Here is a 26,354-nt window from a genome sequence, read left to right as displayed (position 1 = left end):
TAAATGGTATAGTGACTTTGAAAAACCAGTTCACCAATTTTTTAGGAAGTAAAACACAGTCTTACTATATTATTCAGGAATTATACTCCTAGATATTTGCCCAAATGAGTTAAAAATATGTCCACACAAAAATATGGCCAAGTGTTTATATTAGATGTATTTATAATTGACAAAAACTAGAAACAACTCAGATGTTCTTCAATAGATGAATGGTAAGTGATATACCTATATTATAATTAAGCAATAAAAAGAAATGCTCTTGTAGCGAAGCTTGAGACAACCAAGGCAAATAGTTCATAAGACCCATCTCTAAAATAACCAGAGCAAAATGGGCTGGAGGTGTAGCTTACATGCTAGAGAGCCTGCCTTGCAAGTGTGAACCCCAGTCACACCCCTCCCCCAAAAAAGAGAGAGGAGACATATAAGACCCTTAATGCTTATTGAATAGTGAAATAAGGTTATACAGTAAGTATATGATTCCAACTATATGCCATTCTAGAAAAGGTAAAACTATAGAAACAGTAAAAAGATCAGTGTTTACAAGGGGTTTATAGGCAGGGGGAAGAGGAATGGTAAGTGGAGCCCAAGGCAATTTCACTCAAAGCACTCTGTATAATACTCTAATACATGACATTGTGCATTTGCCCAAACTCACAAAAGTATGCAAGAAAATGAGAGTACCCTAGTTTAAATTATGGGCTTTAATGAAAAATAATGTTATCAATATTGGTTAATTGCAACAAATGCATCACACTAACTCAAGATGTTTATATTAGGAAACTATGGCAGTAATGGGGAGATGGATCATATAGGAACTCTGTCCTAACCGCTCAATCTTCTGTAAACTTAAAATGCTCTAAATAATGATTTCTAATTAAAAATAATAATAAGTGATAGCAAATGCAGTGAGATAAAAGGTCAGAATTCAAGTGGCACAAAACCTGCAGTGTATATTCTATTTGTTCCCCTCCAGGATCTGTTGGTCTAAACTCAAAGAAGTCCAAAACTTGGAAGTTGAGAGCAGTGCAGACCAAAAGAGCCTCAGGAAAAACCGTCTAGTAAAGGCTGGAAAAGGAGAGAAGAATGGGAAATGAGTCTTCAACTATCCAGAGAAAGTATGGAAAACTTGTATTTTTTTCATTTTTTTCACTTCATACCCATCCTAGCACCCAAGCAATTCTGTGGTGAGGCAGAAACCCACAGACACATAAAACTCTGAAGGAGAGACCTTCCTCTCCAATCAGACAAGCTGAGGTCACAAAAATATAGGATGATCCAATTATTTACTTTCTCTATACCTTTCACCACTTGTCCCAGACACAGAAAAAAACACGTAAGACCCAGTTTTCTGACCAGAGGACTTGAAGGGGAGAGCACAGAAAACCAGAAAGTACCAAATAGATAATGGAGGGAGAAGGGTTTGGGAAAGAGACCACAGAAATGGTTTATGAACTTCTAGGCTCACTCTCAAGCTATACCTATGTGGACCTCGCATTAAAAAACATACATATTTTGAAAAGTAAACTATAGGACAGAACACTGCCCGTGTCTCAAACTGGTCACTGAATGGAACAAACATGGGACAGACGTGAACAGCACTTTTGCTATTGAACTGACATCATACCCAGAATTATAGAAGATCTCAGAACTTGTGGCATGAATCCAAACGGGGCAATGTACGCTATAACAAAATGTTGATATTCTCTGTTAGAAGTAAACAAGACTAAAATTCTCATAACATAATATCCAACATATCCATCATACAATCCAAGCCCTAGATGTATAAAAAACCAAAATAATCTCACATAAGAAAAGACAATCAAGTTGGAAGCATGGCTCAAACAGTAGATCACCTGCCTTGCAAGTACCAAGCCCTGAGTTCAAACCTCAGTACCACAAAGAAAGAAGGAAGAAAGGAAGGAAGGAGGGACAGAGGGAGGAAGGGAAGTGGGGGGAGGGAAAGAGAGAGAGAGAGGTGAAAGAAAGAAAAGACAATCAACAAGCTATGCATGGTGGTACGTGCCTGTAATCCCAGCTACTCAGAAGGCAGAAATAGGAAAACTGCCAGCCCAGGCAAAGGTACCAAGACCCTTTCTCAAAAAAAAAAAGGACTACAATGGCTGGGCATAGCTCAAGTAATAGAATGATTGCCTAGCTTGTGTAAGACCTTGGATTCAATCTCTAAAGCCAAAATGACAGAGATGTGACAAAAACTTTAAAGCAACTATTATCAAAATGCTCCACTGAGAAAAGGCAAACACTTTTGGATCAAATGGAAAGATAGAACAATGATGTATCAAAAACATAGAAAATACAAAAAAGAATCAAATGACACTTTTGTAACTGAAAAACATATAACCAAAAATCTGTTTAAATTCAGAAGTGGACTTAATACAATTATGGAGAAATTATGAAGATGGCACATTAAAGAGTCACTAAAGTTGACATGAATCAATAGAAATTATCCAACCCAATGAGAGAGAAAAAATATGGAATTAATTGAACAAAGCCTCAGAAATCTGTAGGCAATAACAAAAGATTGAGCACTTGGAGTCACAGAAATGTGTAATACTGAAAAAATCTTTGATGAAAAAAATATATTCAAAACTTTCAGGATAAATCCAAGGAAATCAATGCCCAGATATATTATGGTCACACTGCTGAGAGTAAAAACAAATCTTCAAAGGAGCTGCAGCAAAACAATACATTATCTATAGGGGAAAAATGATGCAAATGACTGCAGATTTCTCATCAGAAACCATGAAGAAGGAAATACTGAAAAAAAGAACTGTATCCAATATCCACCAGAAATACCCTTCAGAAAAGAAGATTCAATGATAAAGAAAGATACTCAGGGGAAAAAAGGTAAATTATAAAAGATAATGTGAACTCTCAGGAATAAAGGAAGAGAAAATATGGTAGATGTCTCAAAACATGCAATGGTCTATGCATTCTTCTTCAGTTCTTTAAAATATATTTGACAGTTGAAGCAAAAACTAGAACATGGATTGACAAGATTTTCAATGAGAGCACATTTAATGTATAAAACTACTATAACATATCATAATTTGTGGGATCCAGTCAAAGCAAGGCTCAAAGGAAACAAAAGACTAAATAAGCAGAAATCAGTAAAATTGTAAACAGAAAAAGAATCAAGTAAATCAATGAAACCAAGAGTTATTTCTTTGAAATGATCAAAAAAATAAAAACCAGTATCAAGACTGACAAAAAAGAAAGATTAAAAAAAATCAATGTCATAAAGATCAATATCAGAAATGAAGGAGGAAATATCACTATGAAACTTACTGATATTAAAAGTATACCTAACATGGGTATAGCTGAGTGGTACAGCACTTGCCTAGCATGCATGAGACCCTGGGTTCAATCCCCAGCACCACATACACAAACGTGTAATACGTGAATACTATGAACAACTCTTCACACATAAATTTGACAACTTATATGTGATTTTATTTAAAAACCACAAAGTATTTAAAAGTCATCTAAGATAAAGCAAATGACCAGATTAGTCCTATAACTACTAAAGAAAGTAAAATCATGGTTAAAAAAGAAAAAAACAAAACCCACTTTTCTGGGAACAAAAACAAAAACTGTCCCTGAGCTCAGCTGACTTCACTGTCAAATTCTAGAAAACATTTTAAAAGGAATAACACTAATTATACACATCCACTTCCAGAATGCAAAAGACAGAATACTTCAGAACTCTTTTTATGAAGCCAGCAAAAACAGATAAAGATGCTAAGAAAAAGGAAGAAAAAGAAAAATCCAGACCAATATCACTCCTTAACATAGATGTAAAAATCCTCAAGAAAATACAAACATTAAATACATAAATATAACTACCTGATCATATACATTGTGAAAAATTATTTGACAAAATTCAACACCCATTCACGACCAAAACTCAGTACATTCAAGGACAACTTCCCTAACTTGGTAAAGAATATCTACAATATACTTTACAGCTAAAGTCACAATAAATGGTGAGAGGCTGAATAACTTCTCCCTAAAACTGGGGAAAAGCCAAAGATATTCATTCTCACCATTCCTATTCAAACTGAAAGCCCTATCCAGTGTGGTTCGTCAAGGAGACAGAAGAAGGAAGGGAGCACAGGAGGGAGGGGAGGGGAAGGAGAGAAGAAGGGAAGGGAGGGAGGAAGGGAGGGAGGAAGGGAGGGAGGAAGGGAGGGAGGAAGGGAGGGAGGAAGGGAGGGAGGAAGGGAGGGAGGAAGGGAGGGAGGAAGGGAGGGAGGAAGGGACGTCCTTCTTTGCAAATGACATGATTGTCTGCACAGAAAAATCCAAAAAGGAAAAACTTGCCACAAAAAAGTCCAAGAATAAAAGAGTTTACCAAGATTATGAGATATATCAACAAGGAAAATTTAATATTTTATATATACAAAAAGTACAAATGGAAACTGAAATTACAAAAGCAACTAATACATGTTCTACGTGTTCAGGACTAATATAATAAAAAAAAAGTACACAAAGCGGGTGAAAGAAATCCAAGCAGACTTGAAGAAATGCAGACATAATATATTCATGGATTGAAAGACTCTGTATAGTAAATGTCAATTATTCCAAACTTCATCTACACATTTAATTCCATGCCAAACAAAATTCCAGCAAACATATTTTCTATAAATGTAGATAAATTGATCATAAAAATGGAAAAGCAAAGGAATTAGAATAGCTAAAACAATTTTGAGGAAGGAGAACAAAGTTGAAGGAATCGTTGTTAAGTGGCTAAATAACAGTGATGTGCGCACACAACAGGATACCATAGGGAATAAAAACAAATGAACTACTGAACAAATTCAGCCTCAAAAAAATCATACACTGTATGATGCCACTTATGGGAATCTTGCACATTCTCAATAAGGTAAAACTAGAATGATAGAGCACAGATAAGTAATTAGCAGTAAAGGGAGAATGTGACTATCTTTTTGTGAAACAGTATGGTGAAAATTTAGGGCTGATGAATCTGTTCTACATCCTAATTATGTTGGTGGTATGTTAAAATTCATAGAAATATACAAACATGAAGGTGAGTTTTCTCTATATTAATTTTAAATATAAGAAAAAAGACAAATGCCTAATCATAATACAAACTAGAAATGGATGGGCTGATGGAGTGGCTCAAACGGTAAGAGCACCTGTCTAGCAAGTGTGAGGCCCTGAGTTCAAACCCTAGTACCACTGAAAAGAAAAAAAGTTTAGCAAAACAGAAAATGATTAAGGACAGAATAGAAGCCAAATATGTTGCAGAAAAGAAGTATACAATGCACAACTTTGTGAGAAAATGGAAAGAGAACAGTAGGCTTTGAGAGGAAGGTGGACTTCAAACAAGCATAATTTAAATATGGAAAAACTGCAGATAGCATATAGATGGATGACATAAAAACAGAACAAGCAAGATAATCTTGATAATTATCTCTAGACTACAAACCATAAAAATTCTGATTTTTTAATATATTAAGATGAATCCTTATATTGTTAAAAATTATTCTTTACTTTTATAGTACTGTTAATGTCCCTCCAAATTAAAATTCTCCTATGAACTGCAATGGAATTTCATAGCTTATTAATTATTATAGCACAATTAGTTATCTTCAAAGTCTGTTAGTAATGGAATGTTTCTTAGAAGCTTGAATAGACCAAAGCAGGAATGCTTAAGTTAAAACATGGTGGGGAACCAGGCACTGGTGGCTCACATCTGTAATCCCAGCTACTTGCAGAGGCTGAGATTGGGATGATCATGATTCAAGGCCAGCCAAGAAAAAAGTTCACAAGACCTCATCTAAACCAATAGCTGGATACCATGTTATACACCTATTATCCCATGGGGGAGACTGAGATAGGAAGGATCGCAATTCCAAGCCAGACCCCATCTCATAAAAAAAAGCTGGGCATGGTGATACACATCTGTCATCCCAGCTAGGGCAGGAAGCATAAAATAGGAAAATCATTGTCCATGCCACATGAGACCCTATCTCCAAAATAACCAGAGCAAAAAGGGTTAGAACTGTCACTCAAACAGTAGAGTGCCTGCCCAGCAAGTGGGAAGCTCTGAGTTCAAACCCAAGTACAACAACAACAACAAAAATCCCAAAAACATGGGTAGGTGGACTGGACCCCCTTCTCCTCTCACCTATATACACAAGTTCCATAGACACCTACTATTAACTGACTTATTTTCTCAGCTTCTTTATAATATAGCCGGTGATTTTTATAACTACTTACTGGATCTCTTCTACATTTTCTTTTCTCTCATTTTTTAAGTGATAAAAATAAACAGTAGCACTCTGGCCATATTAAATTCTGCCACCATTGTATTTTCATTTTGCTTTCATAAGCTTTTAACATTATCTATATAATGTGTTACTTGGCTATCTTAATGTTGACTATGGGATATGAAATAATAAAACAATCTCAGCTTATTATTTTACTCTTTACTTCCATATGCATGAAATAGCTTAATCTTTTAGTGTGTTTGTATTTTATCATTTTAAGCATTTCTCTTTGGCAACTGGGATTATGGGAGTTTTCCCTGTTATTCTTTAATAAAGGTTTTATGACTTTTAACTAAAGTTGCAACTGATAACTGTATTATACTCCAACACTCTGTAAATTTACATTGATGTTATTCTTTGTTCTCCTTTGCCAGTTACTTACTGGTTGGGGTTCACATTATACCTTTAGTTCACTGTATAGCAGATTTTCAATTCATTTATCTATTTCTTAAATATTCTCAACACTGATACACTCTAATTCAGCAGTTTCATTATTATTATTAAGTACATTTTGGGCTTGTTTGAGGGGTCAAAACATAACTTTCTGGTTTAACTGTCAACCTTGTAATTCCTTACCATAGCTCATTAATCCTCTTTAAAAGTCTGAGTTGCATTGGAAATTTTATCCAGAAGTTATTATTCTTAAAATAAGCTGTACAATTTTTGCCGAACTGGTTTTATTTTACATTGTCAAATCTTTTAATATTTTCATTAATTTATCTTTTGTAAGTGTCTTTCAATCATATACTTTCAAGTCTATTTTATCTTAGTGATAATATTACAAAATGACTTCAAATTTCCTAAGATCTCAAATGTTTACTTCTATTTCCTAAATACCCTGGAATGGTCGTCACATTTTCCTTAGCACTTATGAAGTCTTCCTATTTTCCAGGTCTGCAAAGTAGGGAGTGAAATGGTTCTTGACTTTCTTCTCTCAAATGCTATAAAATCTGTATTTTAGTTTTGAAACCCTATTAAGACTCTTTAGCTGTATTCTCAGCTTTTTGAAACACCTGTTTTTTTTTTTTCAGGTTTGAACATTTTTCTTTCTTTGAGCCTTCTTTTCTTTTTTATTTTATGTTATGTTTTTATATTTACTCAACATGTGTATACATTGTTTGGGCCACAGGCTTCCAATAAAAGTAGTGTTTCTTTTATCTTTTATCCTTCATTATGGTCTTTACCCTTAGCACTTCATAATTTCATGTTATACTGCTATTAACCAAATTATACTACTTACATAAACAATAGAACCATTATCTTCTTTTTTTTCCCTCACTACATAGCCCAAGCTAGCCTTGAAATGGAGATTTTCCTGCCTTAACCTCCCAAGTGCTGGGATTACAGCTTTCCATTATTTTTAATTTTTAGTGGTACTTGGACTTGAACTCAGGGCCTCATGCTTTTTAGGCAAGCACTCTACTATTTGTGCTCTACTATTTGTCATGTCTTGCAACTTAGGTTTGATTTACTTGTTCACTATTAGTATAACTCACTCTGCTCAGCCTCAGCAGCTCCTATATTAAAGTCTCTGTTTCAGTATTGATTGAGCTTTTACATACATAACATCATCTTTCAGAGTTAGAAGATATTTAAAAGTTCTTCTCCCCAATAAATAGCTTTTATTTTTTAGACTCCATATTCATACAATTTACACTAAATTACATAGTCAATTTCAGAACACTTATAGACTGTTCACAAGTTTTCTGCTGGAGGAGAAATTCTGATTATTAGTCTATACTAGCTTTCTTCCCTTTTATATCATATGACATTTGTGCAATTAGAAATATTGCTTTCTTTTATTTCCTTCTAAAGTTTGTCATGTGGGGAGCTTCTGATTAGGTAATACTTTTCTTTCCAACACCTTCCTAATATTTTTTGTAAACTGGAAGGTTTACATAACTAATACTCCATTGTCAATTATAATACCTTCCTTGACACTGGACATTTAAGTTAGAACTGTAACACATGACCTCTTAATAATACAAACAAGATCCAGTATATGGACAGCTTTTCCTCACATTTGCCAGAAATTGAAATTAATAATCCCATATCTCTATAAATGCTTAAAAATATGTGTTTCAAATCTTTCTTCTCTTTTTTTTTTTTTTTTTTTTTTGAGACAGGGTCTCGCTCTCTAGGCTCAGGCGGCCTTGAACTTGTGATACACCTGTCTGATGATGCATTTTAAGAATGTGGTGCTAAGATTACAGGCATGTAGCACCAAGCCCATGAAAGATGCGTACTTTAATATAATAGCCTGTATTTTGTCCATTCTCTTGCTTGTCATGTATATACACCAAAGAAAAAAGTATTCTAGTATAAAAACCAGTATTGAAATATATAATAAGTATCTCTTCTCTACTCCAAATTCCTAAAAGTTCACCTCTACATGAAGTGTCCTATTTTTTCATGAAAACATCTTTAAGTATACAAAAAATCATTCCATTGTACAATATCTTGGAAAAACTAAAAACTTTCAAATCCTAGATAATTATAAATAAAATATTTACCTGAAATTAATTCTTTAACAAGAAGCATATTTGTTAACAAGATTCTACTTATCCAAGTATTTTTTCTTTTACCACTTAAAAAGCCTATTTTCTAAGTGGGGCATCTTTAAATTATTATCCAATGAAAACAGACATGGTTGCAAATAATTAAATATTTGTAAAAATATCTATTTTTAAATGTTTATGAATCTTACAGAGATTACAGAGATTTAAAGAGGCTTCTCTTCATCTTCCTGGGACTTATTAGACTGAAAATAAATGTATACTGTCCTATAGACACATTTATTCATTTTTTTTCACAAAAATATTATTTGATCTAAGGGATAGCACATTTTAAATGTATTTTTCCAGTGCTTAACATTAGATTTACTATAAATACCAGATGTTCTTTCCCAGATTTAGTAATCTTAATAATATTAAAACATATCACTGATGCTCTATGCCTTCAGTTGTCAATCTGAGTGAAAATGACACCATTATAAACATCATCACTAACAGATTTCCTGAATTAGCTGCCAATACTATCAATTACACTTTTTTGCTGTTATTTTAGAAATGAGCTTGTCATACGCACACCATTTGCCACAATTTTCTCTGGCTAGCAATAAACTCAGTGTTATTTGACAAGAGACATCAATCCCATAGAGCAAAGAAACCAGGGTTCAAATGTAAATGGAGAAACTTAAGAAAAGGTAGCCTGGAAGCAAATTACTTAACCTGTCTAGGCCTCAATATCTTCCTTATTAAGATTTTGGGAAGATTAAATGAAATAATGCACAAAAAAGCCCTTAATACAGAGCTTGGCACCTACTAAGGAGAAGATTTTAGTAGCTGATGATAAAAATGATGATTTTCTAAAAGAAAAAATTTCAAAAACTAATCTCACCAGCTATCAGACACTTTTGATGCATCTGCTACTCTTTACCAGAGTTTGTCTGTCTCTCTCTCTCTCTCTGTCTTTCTCATTCTTTTTCACTTTTCTGTTTGTATTCATAGCCTACTCAGTAAGACTCTGGTGACATTCCCTCCTTGAGGTTCATGAGGTGGCACAAAGAACTACTGAAATGGAAGCTATGTTCTACATGAGCCTCTCTCACACATGTTGAAGATTTCCAGTTGCTCTTGCTTAAAATAAATTTGCGGGAAGCTGCCTTTACTCCACACTGAGCATAGGAGAGAAAAATGGCCAGTGTCTCTGGGGAATAATTAACAAAAGACAGTTTGTTTCATCTTCATGATAAAATACAGCATCCCTACTAAAAGGCAAATTCATCATTCTCCAAAGTTAAATAGAATGACACTTTAAAAGTAATTCCAGCAGATTAAATTTAAGATTCTGAAAAAATTAATTCAGAATATACTCTGAATCTTTCATTTGATTTTAAAATGTATAAATGTTCATTTAACTTTGAGCCCTTGCCTCTCAGTGTTCTATTCTGAGCTAGTCAAACAAGTGGTAGCAGGCATGCTGGGCTCAATAATACTGCCTCTCATATTTAAATACTCTGTTTCACTTGGATTGCAAATTAAAGACAGTCTCCTGAACAGTGACACATTTTCAATGATTGATTTTGCAAAACGTGTTGATTTTTTCCTACACTGTTTTGCCTCTGTGTGTATGTCAACTTTGGCCTCCTTTTCTTGTTGCTTTGCAGCATTGCTGTCTCTTTGAAGTCATTGTCTGCCTGATAGGAAAAGTGTACATTAAACCTCATGACTAATTACACAGATAGAAAATTCTGGATCTCAAACATAAAATACCTGTGCTCAGAAACCATAACAAAAGCTTCTATGTACAAAACCCTTAATCAAACCTTTCACAGACTTGGATTAAAAGAAATTCCAGGGCTGGGGATTTAGCTCACAAGTAGAGTGCCTGCCTATCATACAGAGGCCCTGGGTTCAACCCCCCGGGACCAAAAAAAGAGAAAAAGAAAAAAAAAATCCAATAATTTATTTTCTATTAAAGTTCTGCTTGCATTCTTTGAAAAGTTGATGCCTTATGCATGTTACATTCCTATCAGATTTAACAGTAAACACCATCCTTCTTTCCCACCTAAGTTTATACCTGCAATTAGATCTACTATAGTTAAATGTTACTCAGTAGAACTTTTTGTTCTAAATACACAACTGGTTACTATTGAGCATTTTGATTCTACCTTCTGTGTGTTGAGCAGGGTGCGCCTTTCTCTTTCTTCCTTCTTTACCCTGCTTTACTAAATAAACCTTTGCTAAACTTCCCACATACACACACACACACACAAAACTGTTTAATCTTAATACAATATCCATTTTTAACTCCCCCATACTATGCAACAGCAGAATAGACTTTTCTCAATAAATCCTACATGGGTTTTTTTGCATTTAAAAATATTCTTGAAAAAGGAATTGATAATTCATCCCGAACATCCCAAAATAAGAAAATAACATTTCTAAATCTAAAATTGCAATGCCTTAACCACACTACGTGTTATATTAAAAGCAAGCACAAAATTTAGTGTTAGACAACTGATTCATTGGGAAAGTGATTTTTTCCATAACAGACTTGTCCTATGGTTAGTTTACAAATAATTTTTGAAAAATTGTAATAATACGCAAGGCCATGTTTAAACATTCTCAGAGACTGCCTATGAGGGGTTTATAACAGTGTGAGTGTGCACACATGCAGGGTGAGGGCATTCAAAAAGATAATATGCAAATAGTAATCATGTAAACTTATAGTAATCACATAAACTAATGACATGAGTATTATAAGACATGCAGTGGATACTCCCTTGATTGCCTCTTCAGCATAATAAGAGTTTTTATAAAGTTCATCAGTCATAATTTCCACACTCATCCTAGCAACAGACTTCCTAATTTCCAATCTACCAAGCCTAAACACTCTCGCGTTTAGCAATTGTTTGCCTTTTTGTTAGACCAACTCTCCTCTACCTCTAGTTGTACATGCAGTTACCAAAAGCAGTAAATGTAGCACATACCACCACACTGGTATTTTGGGAAGCCAAGCAATAACTACCAGTTTAGTAATTAACTAGTCCCACACTGGATAGGAAATGGTAGTTACTTGAAAACAATGTTTCAAAATGTGAAGAAGAGAGGAAGAATACAAGTAGCCACACTGCCTACTCTTCAGAAATGGCCACAATACCTAACCATAATAGGTTGGATAAGGTCTGCATGTAAGCCAAAGCCTAGAATTTCATTGCTTTTGTTGGCTCATGTCACTTCTTTAATTAATGTCACTTTCTCTGGTTTAATATCAGAGCAAGTGACAAGAGTGCTTCTGGATGAATTGTGTTTTCCGAGGACTGTATGGCACACTCTCCTGCAGTCTGACAGAGGGATGTGCCAGTTTTACTTGGCAGTTACAATGCACCAGCTTTAGTTTTAGTAGTTTAATTTGTGGCAGTTATATGTTTTGAATACGTTGAAGTATTCACAACGGTCTCATGGAATCTGTTCCATAGATAAAGTTTACACAGTGGAAAAGCAAAAGCAATGACTATAAGGTGATTACGAAAAGCTGCATTTGGCCACAGCTGGTCATATAGGCTTTCCTATAAATTTAAGAGCATTCAGGAGATATGATTAATGTGATCATAAGAAAGGGTGCCTTCATTTCTTGGTGGGAGGAGCAGTTCTGTACTGGGTGTGAGACAATCATAAGGAATATGATGTTTGGAACTCAATTTTATGCAAAATCCATTATTCAAGAAGTAAAGTTTATATACATGATAGACATGCAGTGAAATAAATGTAGGAATAGTAAGTTTTGTTACTTATGCATTAAGTTGGTTCTAACATTTTAGTAATGTAAGTTTTTATTGATAGAAAAATTCAGAAGAATTTCTGCACTGAAGAAAAAGGACTCAACTTTTTCCTTTGGCTTGTTAAAGATCTTTCTGTTTCAGAGTGAACTATTCTGAAGGTGTACTTGGAATTTTCCCTTCATCTTTTCCTTTGCACACTTTTGTGAAGCTCCATCAGCTCATGGTGAGAAGAGCTGCCACCATAGAGTTCTTCTAAACTTTGCCTGCCCTTTCTAAATTTAGGGTTCTTTACTGCAGCAGGTTGAAGATCTGGCTTTGATTGCACCTGGCTCTGCTGGAGAATAGAAATATTCACCTCCACTGAACGCATGCTGCTTAAGTGCTGGAGGCACTTGCAGGAGAGTAACTCTCATTGGAAACTTCATTACAATACTTCTCTTCCCCACATGAAGTGGTAATTCTCATTCACCAAAGATAGAATTTTGCCTGACACAGCCACAGGAGCTCCTGTTTGACTTTCAAAATTAATCAACCTCTAAGCTGGAGTAGAAATGGCATGTCCTTTAACCTTAAGCACAGAAAGCTCTCAACAGACTGCAGTTTTTATATCCCTGGATGGGAGTTTGGGCCCCTGATACTTAAACTTGATTCACATACTGGGTTTCTGGCATGCTTTTGCCCATACCCATCTGCTAGCCTGGCATGGTGCCCATTCAGAAGGTGTGATGCCAGTTTCAATAGGGCATAGGTGCCAATCAAAGATGGGTTTGGAGGGGCAGCATGCAGAACACAGCAAAAGTCAGTTCTTCTGCCAGAAGATCCTCCTGTTATCATATAATGCCAATGAAGGGCCACATGCTTCATTGCTTGGGATCACATTGCATCTGTAGATGTTTCTGGCCTTCAATGGATGACTTTCTACAGAATCATTTCCCTTGATTGGAGATATTAAAGAAAAGATCAGTCCACCTGGCTGTCATTTTAAAAGAAACAATGGAAATCTGGAACAACTGTCTTGAAATAATTGCTGAGTTTTCCGTCTTTTCTTCTAAAATACTCTTCCACATAGAATACTGCATAGTATTCCATTTAATAGAGTTGTAAGAGATAAACATTCAGAAGAAAAGCACTGATTGCAAAACCAAGTATCTAAGCAGTATAAAATTCTTAAGTACCTTTGTATCATTAAGTGTGGATGACAAATATTCATTATCCCAATAGCTAATTTCTAGTGAACTTTTATTTAGAGACTTAAAGTCTCTTAATTTTCTTCTAATTTGTTTCATAATCACAGATATCCCTGGGTCTTACGGGAAGGAACATACCTCATATACTATTTATTCTTCTTCCTTATCTAAAGAAGCAAAACCTAAAACACTTCAGAAGCAGAAGTTTATCCATATTTCATAAGGAAGCCAGAAGCTCTCAAAAGCTGAAAATTCTTTTATTGTGTGGCAAAAGAGGTGAGTTCATTTCATGAAGAAGAAATTTCCCCACAGCAGTAAGTTTCAAATTAAAAAAAAAAAAAAACCTTGACCATTGTAAACAGTTACAATATACTAACAGGTGCAGTGGAAGAGACACAGTATATAAACGCACAGAAGAATTAGGTAGTTTATATAAACCTTCCCTTCAGGCAAAAAGAATTTGACAGTAAAAATGTTGAAGATGAACAGAATAAAATATTTTTTAAAATAAGGTGAGACATTTTAAAAAATGTAAACCACATGCAAAGGCTAAGTCTTACAAAAACATTTGTTTTCATAGAAAGTGCCCAAACTTTCTTAACTATTTAGACTTCTTGACTGATGGGTACATGATATCGCTTTCAAATATCAAAATTAGTAGCCTATGAACAGAACATGTACAATTAATTACATACATCTTCTATAGACTTTTATTTCTTATCTATATTTCCAACAAATATATTAAATTCACAAAATCCCAATCTCAAGTGATTATTTCCTCTTTTGTTTTTTGATAGTACTGGGGTTTGAACTCAGGACCTTCTGCTTGCTAGGCAGGGGTTCTACTACTTGAGCCACAAGTAGTCAGATTCCTTCCTTTTCTGAGTATGTATCTATTATCTACACCTTCATCCTGAACTCAGGACCTTCTGCTTGCTAGGCAGGGGTTCTACTACTTGAGCCACAAGTAGTCAGATTCCTTCCTTTTCTGAGTATGTATCTATTATCTACACCTTCATCCATGAACTAATTTATTGTGTCTGTCTATCTATCTATCTATCTGTCTATCTAGCAATCTACACACACATATAGTTTCTAGTACAAATTACGCTTATTTTCAGTTATTCTCTTTTTATTCCCATGATCTTAACTGCTTATCTCAAAGCCCTCTCTACAAAACATTGCCAAAATAATATGAATACCATAATGTGTAATAAAGCAGTGTGTGTTATAATACCTCTACCTGTCCCTAGCATTATCATCAGGCTTTTCTAAATATTATTCTGCATACCTTAAAAAATTCAATCCATTACAGACAACTAAAAAATAAAACTAAACACATTTTTGTATTTCTTCATAAATAGAAATGTTTCCTCGCTGATAAATGAATTTTTGAAAATGTGTAAAAATTCTCCTAAAAAAGATTCCTTCTATGTTTCTAAAGAGCAAAATTAGTCTAATCTAACAGCATGACCCAAAAATATCTGACTGTCACTTGGATAAAGTCTAAACACTTCTCCATGAATAAATGGTCCAACCTTAAGCCTTCCACAGCTAATTTTAGTTATGATGTGTTATTCTTTATAAAAGAGAATGGCATTGATCTACTGTCAATCACACATATGCTCATGGTTTTAGATGACAACATGAAAGTTACCTTGTCTCAACCTTCTTTGTGAATGGGGTACTCATCTGTAAAACAGAAGACTGGACCAAGGGTGAAATCTATAATTATGGAAGAGAACAAAGCAAACTGGCTTGTATAGGTTAAGTTCCCTAATCGCAGCCCCAATCCCTCCAATGAATAGCTGTTAGGCATCTACCCTGTGCTTAACACTCCAAAGATGCTAACTGGTCATCACTATGCCTCACTTCAAAAACCTAAAACTTTTACAGATAACCAATATCTATTTTTACTCATAGTTGAAGAAGTCTTCAAGGGAATTTGGAGTTTATCCTATACCTCTGCTTTTCTGAATTTTAAATCATTTCTGAAACCCAGTATATCATTCATATCTGAAGCAGACAAGCTAAGTTTAAGTGACAGTGTCACTGTTCATTATGTGACTGTAGTTAAGTTTTAGTGGGGAACAGAAAAAAGTTAGCAAATAAGACATCATAAAATCATTGTGGATATTCTCTATATTCCTAGTTTTATATTAGTAGCTGAATTCACCACAGTCTATGGCAGGATAAGCAAAAAATCCTCCCAATGAAGTCCTCGTCCCTATCCTAATCCACTACAACACCAGATATTTAGAATGGGAAATTCTAAATAAATATAACATTTATTTGGTGCTTACTAAGTTCCATGTTCCTTTAAAAAATCATCTTATTTAATCTTCATAATTATTATGAACAGAAACTAAGCCTTAACTAAGTCAAAGTCAGTCAGTTTGTAAGTGGGTTAGTCACAAGTCGGGATTCAGCACAGACTTACCTACACCAAACCTATGCTTACTCATTCTGCTCTCCCTTGGGCTGGTTATTCCTAGCTTTAAATAAGAAATAATGTTCTATGCTATACCTAGCATTAAAGTAGAACTGAAACCTTCAGTTCTCTTTCTTTCCCTGCAGTTTCAGAAACTTTTTCACTTATTTGATACTAAAATGACAGCAAGTTTTCCCATACCCTAAACCAGTTGGCTTTCTTCCTTTTTTCTCCTCTCTTTTCACATACAAAGAAAGATCCTTGACTTTGTTCTTATATTCAGACTTTTCCCTCATACAACTATTTCTCTTAATGCTACAGGCACATTATTTCTCCAAGCCAAGAGTAAATACCGAACTTCTCTGCCCCTTCCCTTTTATTGTAAGTGGCTGATTACTGAAAGAGGTAGGCTATTGATCTCAAAGCCAGAGGACAGTTGTACATGCACAATGAGTTAGACACAGCGGCTACTGTCTTCTCAGCCTGAGGCAACGACACTGATAAAAAGTCTGCCAAAGCAGTGTATCTGGGAAGAATAACAGCTGAGAAGAATGTGACTGGACACAGTTATTCAGGAAAACTTGAATTTAACTGCTTCTTTATTTATGTATAAGAAGTGATATGAACCATGGTAAAGTGCCAAAATGATATAGTTTCTTATAGATGTGTACCTATAACTTTGAAAATAATCAGAAAAACTAAGTTTCATGAAGGTAAACTGATTCTGTGATTTATTGGCACCATTTCTGATAGAACAATGACAGCATTTGGAACACACAGCTTCATTATATATTCTGAAGAATGGTGCCTTTTTTCCTCAAGACAGCTAAATATTTCTTTTAAAGTCTTTCTTCAATGGTGTGTACTTGCTGATCTTCCTAGGGTTCAGATTCTAAAACTCAGTTAAGAAGGGTGCTACATAACATATTGAAACTTGAAATACGTTGTAAAATATTATTTTGGTAGTGAGAAAATACAAATAAAAAAATACTTAAATTGAAAGAACCAGGGGCTTTTCTGCATTTGAATAAGAACGTATACATCACTTGCTTGAGCAAATACTCCTTTTCATGACAGGAGCCAAGTAGTGAGTATGTATATACGTATCTCCATATGTGTACACATATATGCATATATATTTACTCACATGTTTAATCATAAACATAGACTTATTATTAATATAAATAGTATTTAATTTTAAGAAGCAAAAAAAGGACAAGATCATTAGAGTCAGTGCTTTTCTCCAGTTCTTTGAAATAACTCAAATAATTCAAACATTAGAAAACTAAAGATGTAGGAGGCAGAAATAGAAAGAGGCAAAATTATCTCAAAAAACAAGCTGGGCTTGGTGGTACTTATCTTTAATCCCAGCTACTAAGGAGAGGAGACAAGAAGATTAGAGTCTGAGATTAAGCCAGATAAAAGTGCCAGACCTATCAAAAACAAATTAAAGCAAAAAAGACTGGAAGCATGGCAAAGCCCTGAGTTCAAATCTTCCAGTACTGCCAAGAAAAAAAAGAAAGGAAACTAAACATGTAAGTGGTAAGCTGTAGTTTCCAAGGCTGTAATTCAGCCACTTTAAAAATTACTTATTCAACTTTGTCTCTGATCTTGAGTCAAGACAGTACATTAAAGATCTTAAAACTTTGCTATAAAAAATAATTCACTAACTCCAAGTCTCAGACAATATTTATTCTGTAGGGAATTCTACTCTTTCCGGACTCCAAGTATTCACTAGGACTGTGCTGTCTCAGATGGTAGCCACTAACTACATATGGTGTTGGGTCTTTGAGACTAGATGCCTCTTGGATTTTGAAGACTTTCACTTAAAAAGTAAAATATTTCATTATTTTTTAATACTTGCTTGTTGAAACGATACTGTTTGGGTTCTGTTAAATCTAATAATGTCTATTAAAATATATTTCACCTGTTTCTTTCAAACTTTGAGATAGGATCTCGCTATATAGCCCAGGCTGACCTTAAACTTGAGATCCTCCTGCCTCAGCCGGAGTGCTGGATTACATATGTGTGCCACCATGCCCAGCCACAATCACAGCAATTTTGAAGAAAGCTAAGTTTCAGCTTTAAATTGGGAAACTGTCTTTTACTTAGCCCATACAATTTTGGGGCCTACTCTTATCTCCAATTAGTTTAGAGACAGGTAATTAACAAACAGTTGCTTGTTAACTGCATTTCATTCATTTATTCAAGACTATAATCTTAGTGTTACGAGAAGAGGATCTTTGTCCTTCATAATCCAGGAAATATGTTTGTTTGGAAATATTTGATGAGGAATCAAGATCCCTCCAAAGTAGGTCTTTTATCAACTTTGAAAGTTCCTATAAAAAGATGTAATATGCACCAATATATCTAAGAGAACTTATCCTTTGGTTTTGTTTTGATTTTGGGGGCGTTGGTGCTGGAAATCATGAAGCTCAGAAATATATATATATATATATATATATACATAGAGAGAGAGAGAGAGAGAGAGAGAGAGAGAGAGAGAGAGAGAGAGAATGAGAGAGAGAATGAGAGAGAGAGACTGACTTAAATGCAATGTAGACATATACCCAACCAGGGTACCCTACCTGTACCACAGAACACAGAAAAGTTAATCTGAACATCTATTTTCTCAATTATCCCAAGCATGAAATATAACTCTAGATGCACAAAAGAGAAGTTCATTCATTCCATTCAGTAGATACTTTAAGCTATTAAAGCCTAATTCTCCAGTGGAGCATAGTTAAGAAACAATTAGCCCCTTGTAATACCTAAATATTAATGATAAGATTTACAAACAGAAAGTGTTTATATTTATACAGGTGTAGTTTATGAGCTGTAAAAACCAGTGTCTCTAGCAAAACAAGTTCTCATAAACAGAACATTTACATTTTGCCTGGCAGATTGTCCAATGATGCTCTAAAAAGACTTCTAAGAGTTACTGAGAAAAAATATGGACAACAGGAAGCATGTCGATCATGCCTCAAACCTAATGTTTACTTAATGTACTAAACATTAATTATTTTTAAATTACTTAACAGATTGGACACAGCAGCTGATGCCTATAATCCTAGCTGCTCAAAAATCAGAGGTCTGGAGGATCATGGTTCAAGACCAGTCCACACAAAAAGTTAATGAAATCCTATCTCAATCAAAAAGCCAGGTGTGGTAGTGTACATCCGTAGTCCGAGCTATGCAGGTGGTCATAGGTAAAAGGATCACAGACTGAGACTGGCCCTGAGCAAAAAACACGAGACCCTATCTGAAAAATAAAGAGGAGGAAGCATGGCCCAAATTGTGGAGTACCTGCCTGACAACAGCAAGGTCCTGAGTTCAAAGCCCAGTTCAGCCAAAATAATAATTTACTTAATAAAGTACATTAATGAATTCCTATCACTTCAGTGTTTCAGCTCATTACAGTTACAGTAACATATATAAGAATACTCAGTAATTTACAATTATGCTTTACCAAAATATATCAATCCGAATCCTCCAGAGCCAATCATCTTGCCCAGCACCCATTGTTTTCCTTCCATATCTTCCAGAACCTTGCCTTCTGGAAGTGGAATAGGAAGTTTATATTTCTCATTTCTTCTTGGTGGCATCACTGCTGTTGGCAGAAGGGGTAAAATAAATGGTTAAAAATAAAAACAAAACAAAAAACTGTAGATTTAAAACACATTTCCCAGAATGTCTTCTATGGAAACCTTCCCAGGATTAAGATTAGGATTCTGAAGTCAATTCAATTTTGGGGAAGCCCACCCACTTCACATTCAAGTTAGAAATTCACACATATATTACAAATTTGAAACCTAAGAGGCACTGATATTATGAAACTAAAACAAACCATTCCGTTGGGTTACTTTAAAACACCCATTTAAAAAATTCATATAGGGGGTCTATGATACATATTAACTCTGCAGAATACACCTTAAAAAACAAGAATTTGACAATTTCCAACAATCAGGAAGAAATAATCATACACATGCAAATACTCCCTTCATTGAGAATGGGTTGTTAAAAGATAAGAAGGTCTTTGGTTACTAGGAAAGAATATGGTTTTGAATTAGGAAGACATAAGACAATGGTGGTGTGCATCATTACCACCAAGCAAAGACCTTGACAGAGCAGGTACTCAGTAAACATTTGTTAAATGAGCAAGAGATTTTTGTGAATATAAAATTTAGCATTCAGCTACAGTTTCAGAGCTGGCAAACTATTACTGTTTTTCGCCTTAGTACTCTCTCTTCGTTCAAGTCAAAACAGCTCTGCTTTAGAGATTGCAGCTGCACCCCGTGCTGCCAAAAACAAACGCATCATCTCCATGAGACAGCCATACAACTCTTAAATCTTTAATCGTAATTGCACATAGGTTAGTAAGTTTCAGAACCGAAGATTCTGAAAGAGAACATTTCTTAGAGGAACTACACACTCACACATGCACACATCCTTCTGCATAAATCCCTGAAGCTAAATGTGAAGGTAACCAGGATCCTAAAGGGTTTTTTTAAAAAACTGTTGAGTGCTTTTGATATGAAAATTACTTATAAATATTCAAATTATTTAAACATAAAGTTGTCTTCATATAACTTTCCCATCTTGTGTATGAGAAAGTTCCCTTTAACAGGTTTGTCCCTCCTTCAATTACTGGATGCAATGCCGTGCTGTATCACTTACATAACCCCACCCATGTCCCATCTAGAGAGGGAACTGAGCAGAACTCCGGAAACCCAAGGGGAGGGGTGATCCCGGAGGAAGGCCCTGTATCCTACAGTAGGAGGGGTTTTATAGGGGTTCCTCTGAACCGGTACAGTCTGTATACCAGTGCCCGAGAGAAGTTTGCGCATTTTAAACTTAGAACTCTTCTAAACAACTGTGGAGTGAGCCCGAGCTTCTAAACAGAAAGGAGCCCCTGCAGCCTGGGACTCCGAGGCCTGAGGCGGTACAGGAAGGAGGCGCACGGCGCACGCTCGTCCCGTCACCCCGCCTCCGGGAGCAGCGCCCCTCCCGCGCCCGGCCCGGGACGCCCCGCTCTGCTCTGCTCACTTCCCCCAGCACGAAGCAGCGCTGGACACGGGGTTCCGGGGACAGCCGGCACCCAGGGGCCTGTCACCAGCGCCCTGCCAGACTCCCGGGGACCGCAGGCCGCGGGCCACCCCGACCAACCTCCCGCCTCCCTCCGCCGTCCCCGCGTGGCGACACACAGAGTCCACCCTCTCCTCCGGCCCGGGCCCGTCTTCGGCACCGGAGAGTTGATCGGTCGCCCGGTTCTTTCTCACTTCGAGTTGGGACGAAGTCAGGCCACGCTCCAGCTCCTACACCCGGCTCTGCCGCGCCTCGTCGTACTCTGGGAGGGGCCTGCGCCGCGCGGGCTGGCGTGGACCTCGCCGGCCCCGCCCCCAGCCACTCCCACATGTCCCAAGCCCCGCCCTCAGAGACCCCGCCCCGAGCCTTCGGGCCTCGCGGTCCACGCCCCGGACCAGTCCTGGAAGTGCCGGCGGGGCTGCACGAACCTGCACTGGTGGTTTCCATTCTGCCTCTCCCGCTGAGAAGCCGTGAGATCCGTCTGGAGCAAAATGACCACCACGTGCACTGTAAAGGAAGAATTGCCGTCTCCTGTACCCTGACCTGAGCACCCACAGCCCCCAAAGTATTCAGGCCTGACCCAACTCTCACCAAAACCCTCCGGGACCCCAGGAGCCAGAGCCGGGAAGCATGTGGACAGGAAGATCTGTGACACAGCTATTACCTCCTTGGGCTGGCTGAGGGCCTGGTTCTGCCAGATTATCTGTTAGATAATCTTTAAAAGATATCTTAGTAAACTTCAAACTTTTTGAAAATGGAAACAATCCTAGTTACTAGGTTACAAGGTTATTATGACCACTATCTGAGTGAAATAAACATATTAAGTAGTTTTCTAACACATAAAGGACTTACAGTGAGTTTATACCATTTTAGAGTAAACAAAACAAATGCTCAGAAAACAATTATTAAATAATACATCAATGCTCTACCTGGAAACGGGGTCCCTAATTGTTTGGAATGCAAATGCTTTTAAACATTGAATGTCCTTGAATGATTGGCTGAATAAGGAATTGAGAGTTCCTACATCTACCAAATTGTCACCAAAATGAAAGAGGCTTGAGAAAACTTACAAACAAACAAAACCCCTCAATACTAGCATTATAAAACATTTTAAAAGAAATTTAGTCTGTAATTGTGTCATTTAAAGTAGCTATAACCAACAATGCTCATTCTTATTTTCATAAGGTATCTATGTAAAAGAATGTTACTAGTTGCCTCTCCTAATATCCACATGGGAAATGCCTCCCTCCACCACTTCTAAATAAATTCACATTTCCACCACTTTTCCAAGGCACTTTCTTCAGCACCAGTCACAGCAGATTATTCAAAGCTTCTGTCTTTTAGACATATATATCCAGTATGTTACTAAATCCCATTAGCTCAACCTTCAAAATATATCCAGAATCCACCACTTCCCATTCCTACTGCTGTCATCCTGGTCCAAACCATATTCTCTTGTCCTGAAAACTATAGTAAATCTCCTAATCCCTGTTGTCTGTTGTTCTCTTTGCTCTACTTTAACAAACAGCCAAGTTATCATTTCAAAGCTTAATTGAAATAATGTGTGAACTTGAAACACTTTAGTGTCATTCTAATTTACTCAGTATAAACCAGTCCTTACTATGACCTAAAACAATATTTCTTAACACTGACACTACAGATAGGCCAGAAAATTCCTTGTGGGGGGCGGGCAACCAAAATGCCCCCAGACATTACTAATTTTGCCAAATCGCATCTGCTTGAGAACAACTTACCCATAATGATCTACCTGCTGTGCATCTCTCCCCATCTACACTTAATCTCTCCAATCACAGTGGCCTCCTTGATGTCCTCAGGACCTTTGCATTTTTTCTTCTGCCTAGACCATTCTTCAATCTGGTAGCTGTATGGCCTACTCCATCACTTTCATTAGGTCTTTATTCAAAAGTCAACACAGTAAGTCCTTTCATACCCATCCCACCTAAAATTTCAACCTACTCAGAATACTGCACAGCCTCCTTTCTTCTTTTCCCTCCTAGCACTTATTACTGTACAACATACTACATAGTTTGTTTATTTTGACAACAGACAGACTTCCTCAATAAATTGTATGTTTCATAAGGGCAGAGAACCTTTCACCTCCTTTAGTTACTGCTGTATCTCCAGTCCTTAGAATGGATATAGAAAACGTATTAATTTCTTGTTGGATAAATAAATGAATTATGGCAGCCTCATTTCCACTTCCAGATTGGGTCAGACAGTAAGTAATAAGAATGTGTGAGGTCTAGGTAATAGGTAATAAGAGATGAACAAAAAGTTTCCTGGGCACTTCCTAGAAAGAGATGGTCTCTTCTGGATACTCTTCTGCCTAGAACAACTGCAGTCATCTTATGACCATGAAGGTAGGACAAAGTGCAAATCTAATACACCAGGGAACATTCAACAAATGATATTAGAGCACTTGGCTATCCACATACACAAACATGATGGAAGGAAGGAAGGAACAAAGGAAAGAAGGAAGGAGGGAGGGAGGAAGAGAAAGCAAAAGGCCTCAACCCTTAACTCATAGTCTACCTAAAAATTAATGGGAAATTGATGATAAACCTAAGACTATGTAGAAGAGCTAAAAATATAAAATTTTTGGAAAAAAAAACCTAGGAGAAAAACATTATGATCCTTGAATTTGTGGATTTAGAAATGGGACACTTAAACTGACAAATCGATTCATTAAAATTTTTAAATTTTGCTCTTTAAACAAGAGTTATCAAATGTCAGCAAGAATATGGAGCAACTGGAACTTTGTAATAGTGTTAGTGGTGGTATAGCCACTTTGGAAGACAGTTTTCTTGTTCAGCATGCACCCCTTGCCCACAGAAGATACATTCCAAGACTCTCAGTAGAAGTCTGAAATCACAAATAGCACCAAACCTTATATATACTATGATTTTTTTCCTATATAGACATATCTATAAAGTTTAACTTATAAATTAGGCATAGCAGGACATTAACAATAATAATAGAACCATTATAATGATAGCTCATAATAAAATGTTATTTTAATGTGTTTTCTCTCAAAATATCTTATTATATTATAGTCACCCTTTTTCTTGTGATGATGCAAGATGACACAATGTCTATATGATGAGATGAAGTAAGGTGAATGGTGTTGACATTGTGACATTGCATTAGGATACTATGTAAGGATTAATTGAAAATAAGCACTATAATACTTCAATAGTCAATCTAATAACCTAGACAGCTAGGTGACTAATAGGGAGACAGTGAATACTGAATGAATATACTAGACCTTAAGATTTCATGGTTGGGTGTGGTGGTTCAAACATGTAATATGAGCTAATCAGGAGGCAGAGATTAGGAAGATCACTGAGCCAGGCCAGACTGGGCAAAAAGTTTGCAAGATTCCATCTCAACCAATGGCCAGGTGAGGGGGCATGCACCTGTCATTGCAGCTACACCAAAAAGCATGAATAGGAGATTGTGGTCTAGGCTATCTCAAAAATAACCAATGCAAAAAGGAATGTTTAGCAAGCTCAAGGCCCTGAGTTCAAACCACCACCACCCCAGAAAAAGATTTCATCACATGACTCAGAAAGACATGCAATTTAAAACTTTTGAATTGTGTATTTCTGGAATTTTGCATTTCAGTGACAAGGGGCTACTTCTGTAATGTTGAACATATAATTACCATATTACCCAAAATTCATGTTCCTAAATATTTACCCGAAAGAAACATAAACCTATATTTACATAAGGACTTCTATGTGAAGGTTTACTAAGCAGTTTTATGCATAATAGCAAAAAACTAGAAACACATCCCCAACAACTGTTGAACAGATAGACAAATTATATCTTTTATGCAGTGGAATATCACTTAGCAATAAAAAGGAACAAACTCCTGATATGAATAACAACCTGGATGAATCTCAAAAGCACAATGTTATATGAAAGAAAGACGTTGTAAGAGAGAACATGTTGCATAGTTCCATTTATCTGAAATTATGAGGGTCTGGATTGAGGGGCTGAGTTTGTCTACAAAGGGCAAGTGGAATTTTTTGGATTGATAGGAATGTTCAAGTTCTTGGTTGGAGTAGTGGTTACATAATTATACCTCCCTAAAAATTGATGAATTTTATTATATATATATATATATATGTATTATATATATATATATATATATATATATAATACCTCAATAAAGCCAGCTTAAAAGAAGAGAATCACAACAGAGAAGGATGGGAAGAATCTGAGTCCTTGAGGCCATTATTGATGTACTTACTCAACTAAATATATACTACCATACTTTCCGGTTCGTGAAGTTTTAAGTTTCATTTCGGGTGAAGCCAGTTGACATTGGTTTTATGTTCCTTGCAGCCAAAAGCTTTCTTTTTGACAGTACTGGGGTTTGAATTCTATACCTCATACTTACAATGCAGGTGCTCTACTGCTTGAGTCACACATTCAGCCCTAGCCAAAGCCTTTCTAACATTAAAATGCAGCTATGAGTTGCCTAAATGATGAATTTAAATGTTAGTGAATTTGTACTAAATAAGAATGGAAATAAAAGTGCAGGTAAACCTATATTGAGAATATTTTTTAAGTCTTAAGATTTAATGCAGAATTTTATGATTCAGAGCATATTGCTCTGTGTGTGTTTCAAGATGAAAACTGACAGAATATAGAAATACAAATTTTGGAACCAGTGAAAGAACATCTTCTGAATGAACATGATGAGAGACAAGAAAGAAAAGAGAATTTAGACATGAAAGCTCTGAAGTCTGAGTCATCATGAAAAAAGATAGGGAAAACAAGGTTTTCAAACAAAGCTATTTTGATAGATCTTACAGGGTATGAATGATTCACCACGAACACACACAAAAGGACTTTCTTGGCTGTGTGCCAACTCATAGGTAGGGTGTGTGGGTCCTGCTTTTCAAAGAGCCAGGGTGTTGTAAAATGCTTACATTGGCTCAAAGGAAGAAACAACAACAACAACAACAAAAAACCCTCACCATTTAGTGAGCATACTTTACAAGGCCAAGATCATTTCAAAT

General features: G+C 36.1%; 1 protein-coding gene across 9 annotated transcripts in view; it reads right to left on the bottom strand.

Moving 5' to 3' along the window:
• The window catches only part of Vrk2 (VRK serine/threonine kinase 2), a 90,136-nt gene extending 66,855 nt beyond the window's left edge, over positions 1–23,281 (bottom strand). For 2 of the 9 annotated variants that reach the window (XM_074049765.1, XM_074049767.1), the window contains exon 1: positions 19,688–19,821. Coding sequence is in view for 5 of the 9 variants with exons in the window: in XM_074049762.1 (XP_073905863.1) it covers positions 19,688–19,828; positions 21,732–21,750 (160 nt within the window). In the remaining 4 variants the exon portion in view is untranslated. Of the gene's footprint in view, positions 1–15,444; positions 15,513–19,687; positions 19,829–21,422; positions 21,611–21,731; positions 21,811–23,057 lie in introns of those variants that run through there. The other 7 variants (XM_074049762.1, XM_020163860.2, XM_074049763.1 and 4 more) reach the window with 7 other exon arrangements.
• Between the last annotated feature and the right edge of the window lie 3,073 nt (positions 23,282–26,354).

Source organism: Castor canadensis, chromosome 12, assembly GCF_047511655.1.
Source record: "Castor canadensis chromosome 12, mCasCan1.hap1v2, whole genome shotgun sequence".
In the NCBI taxonomy this organism is placed as follows: Eukaryota; Metazoa; Chordata; class Mammalia; order Rodentia; family Castoridae; genus Castor; species Castor canadensis.
This window is presented reverse-complemented; position numbering and strand designations above follow the sequence as displayed.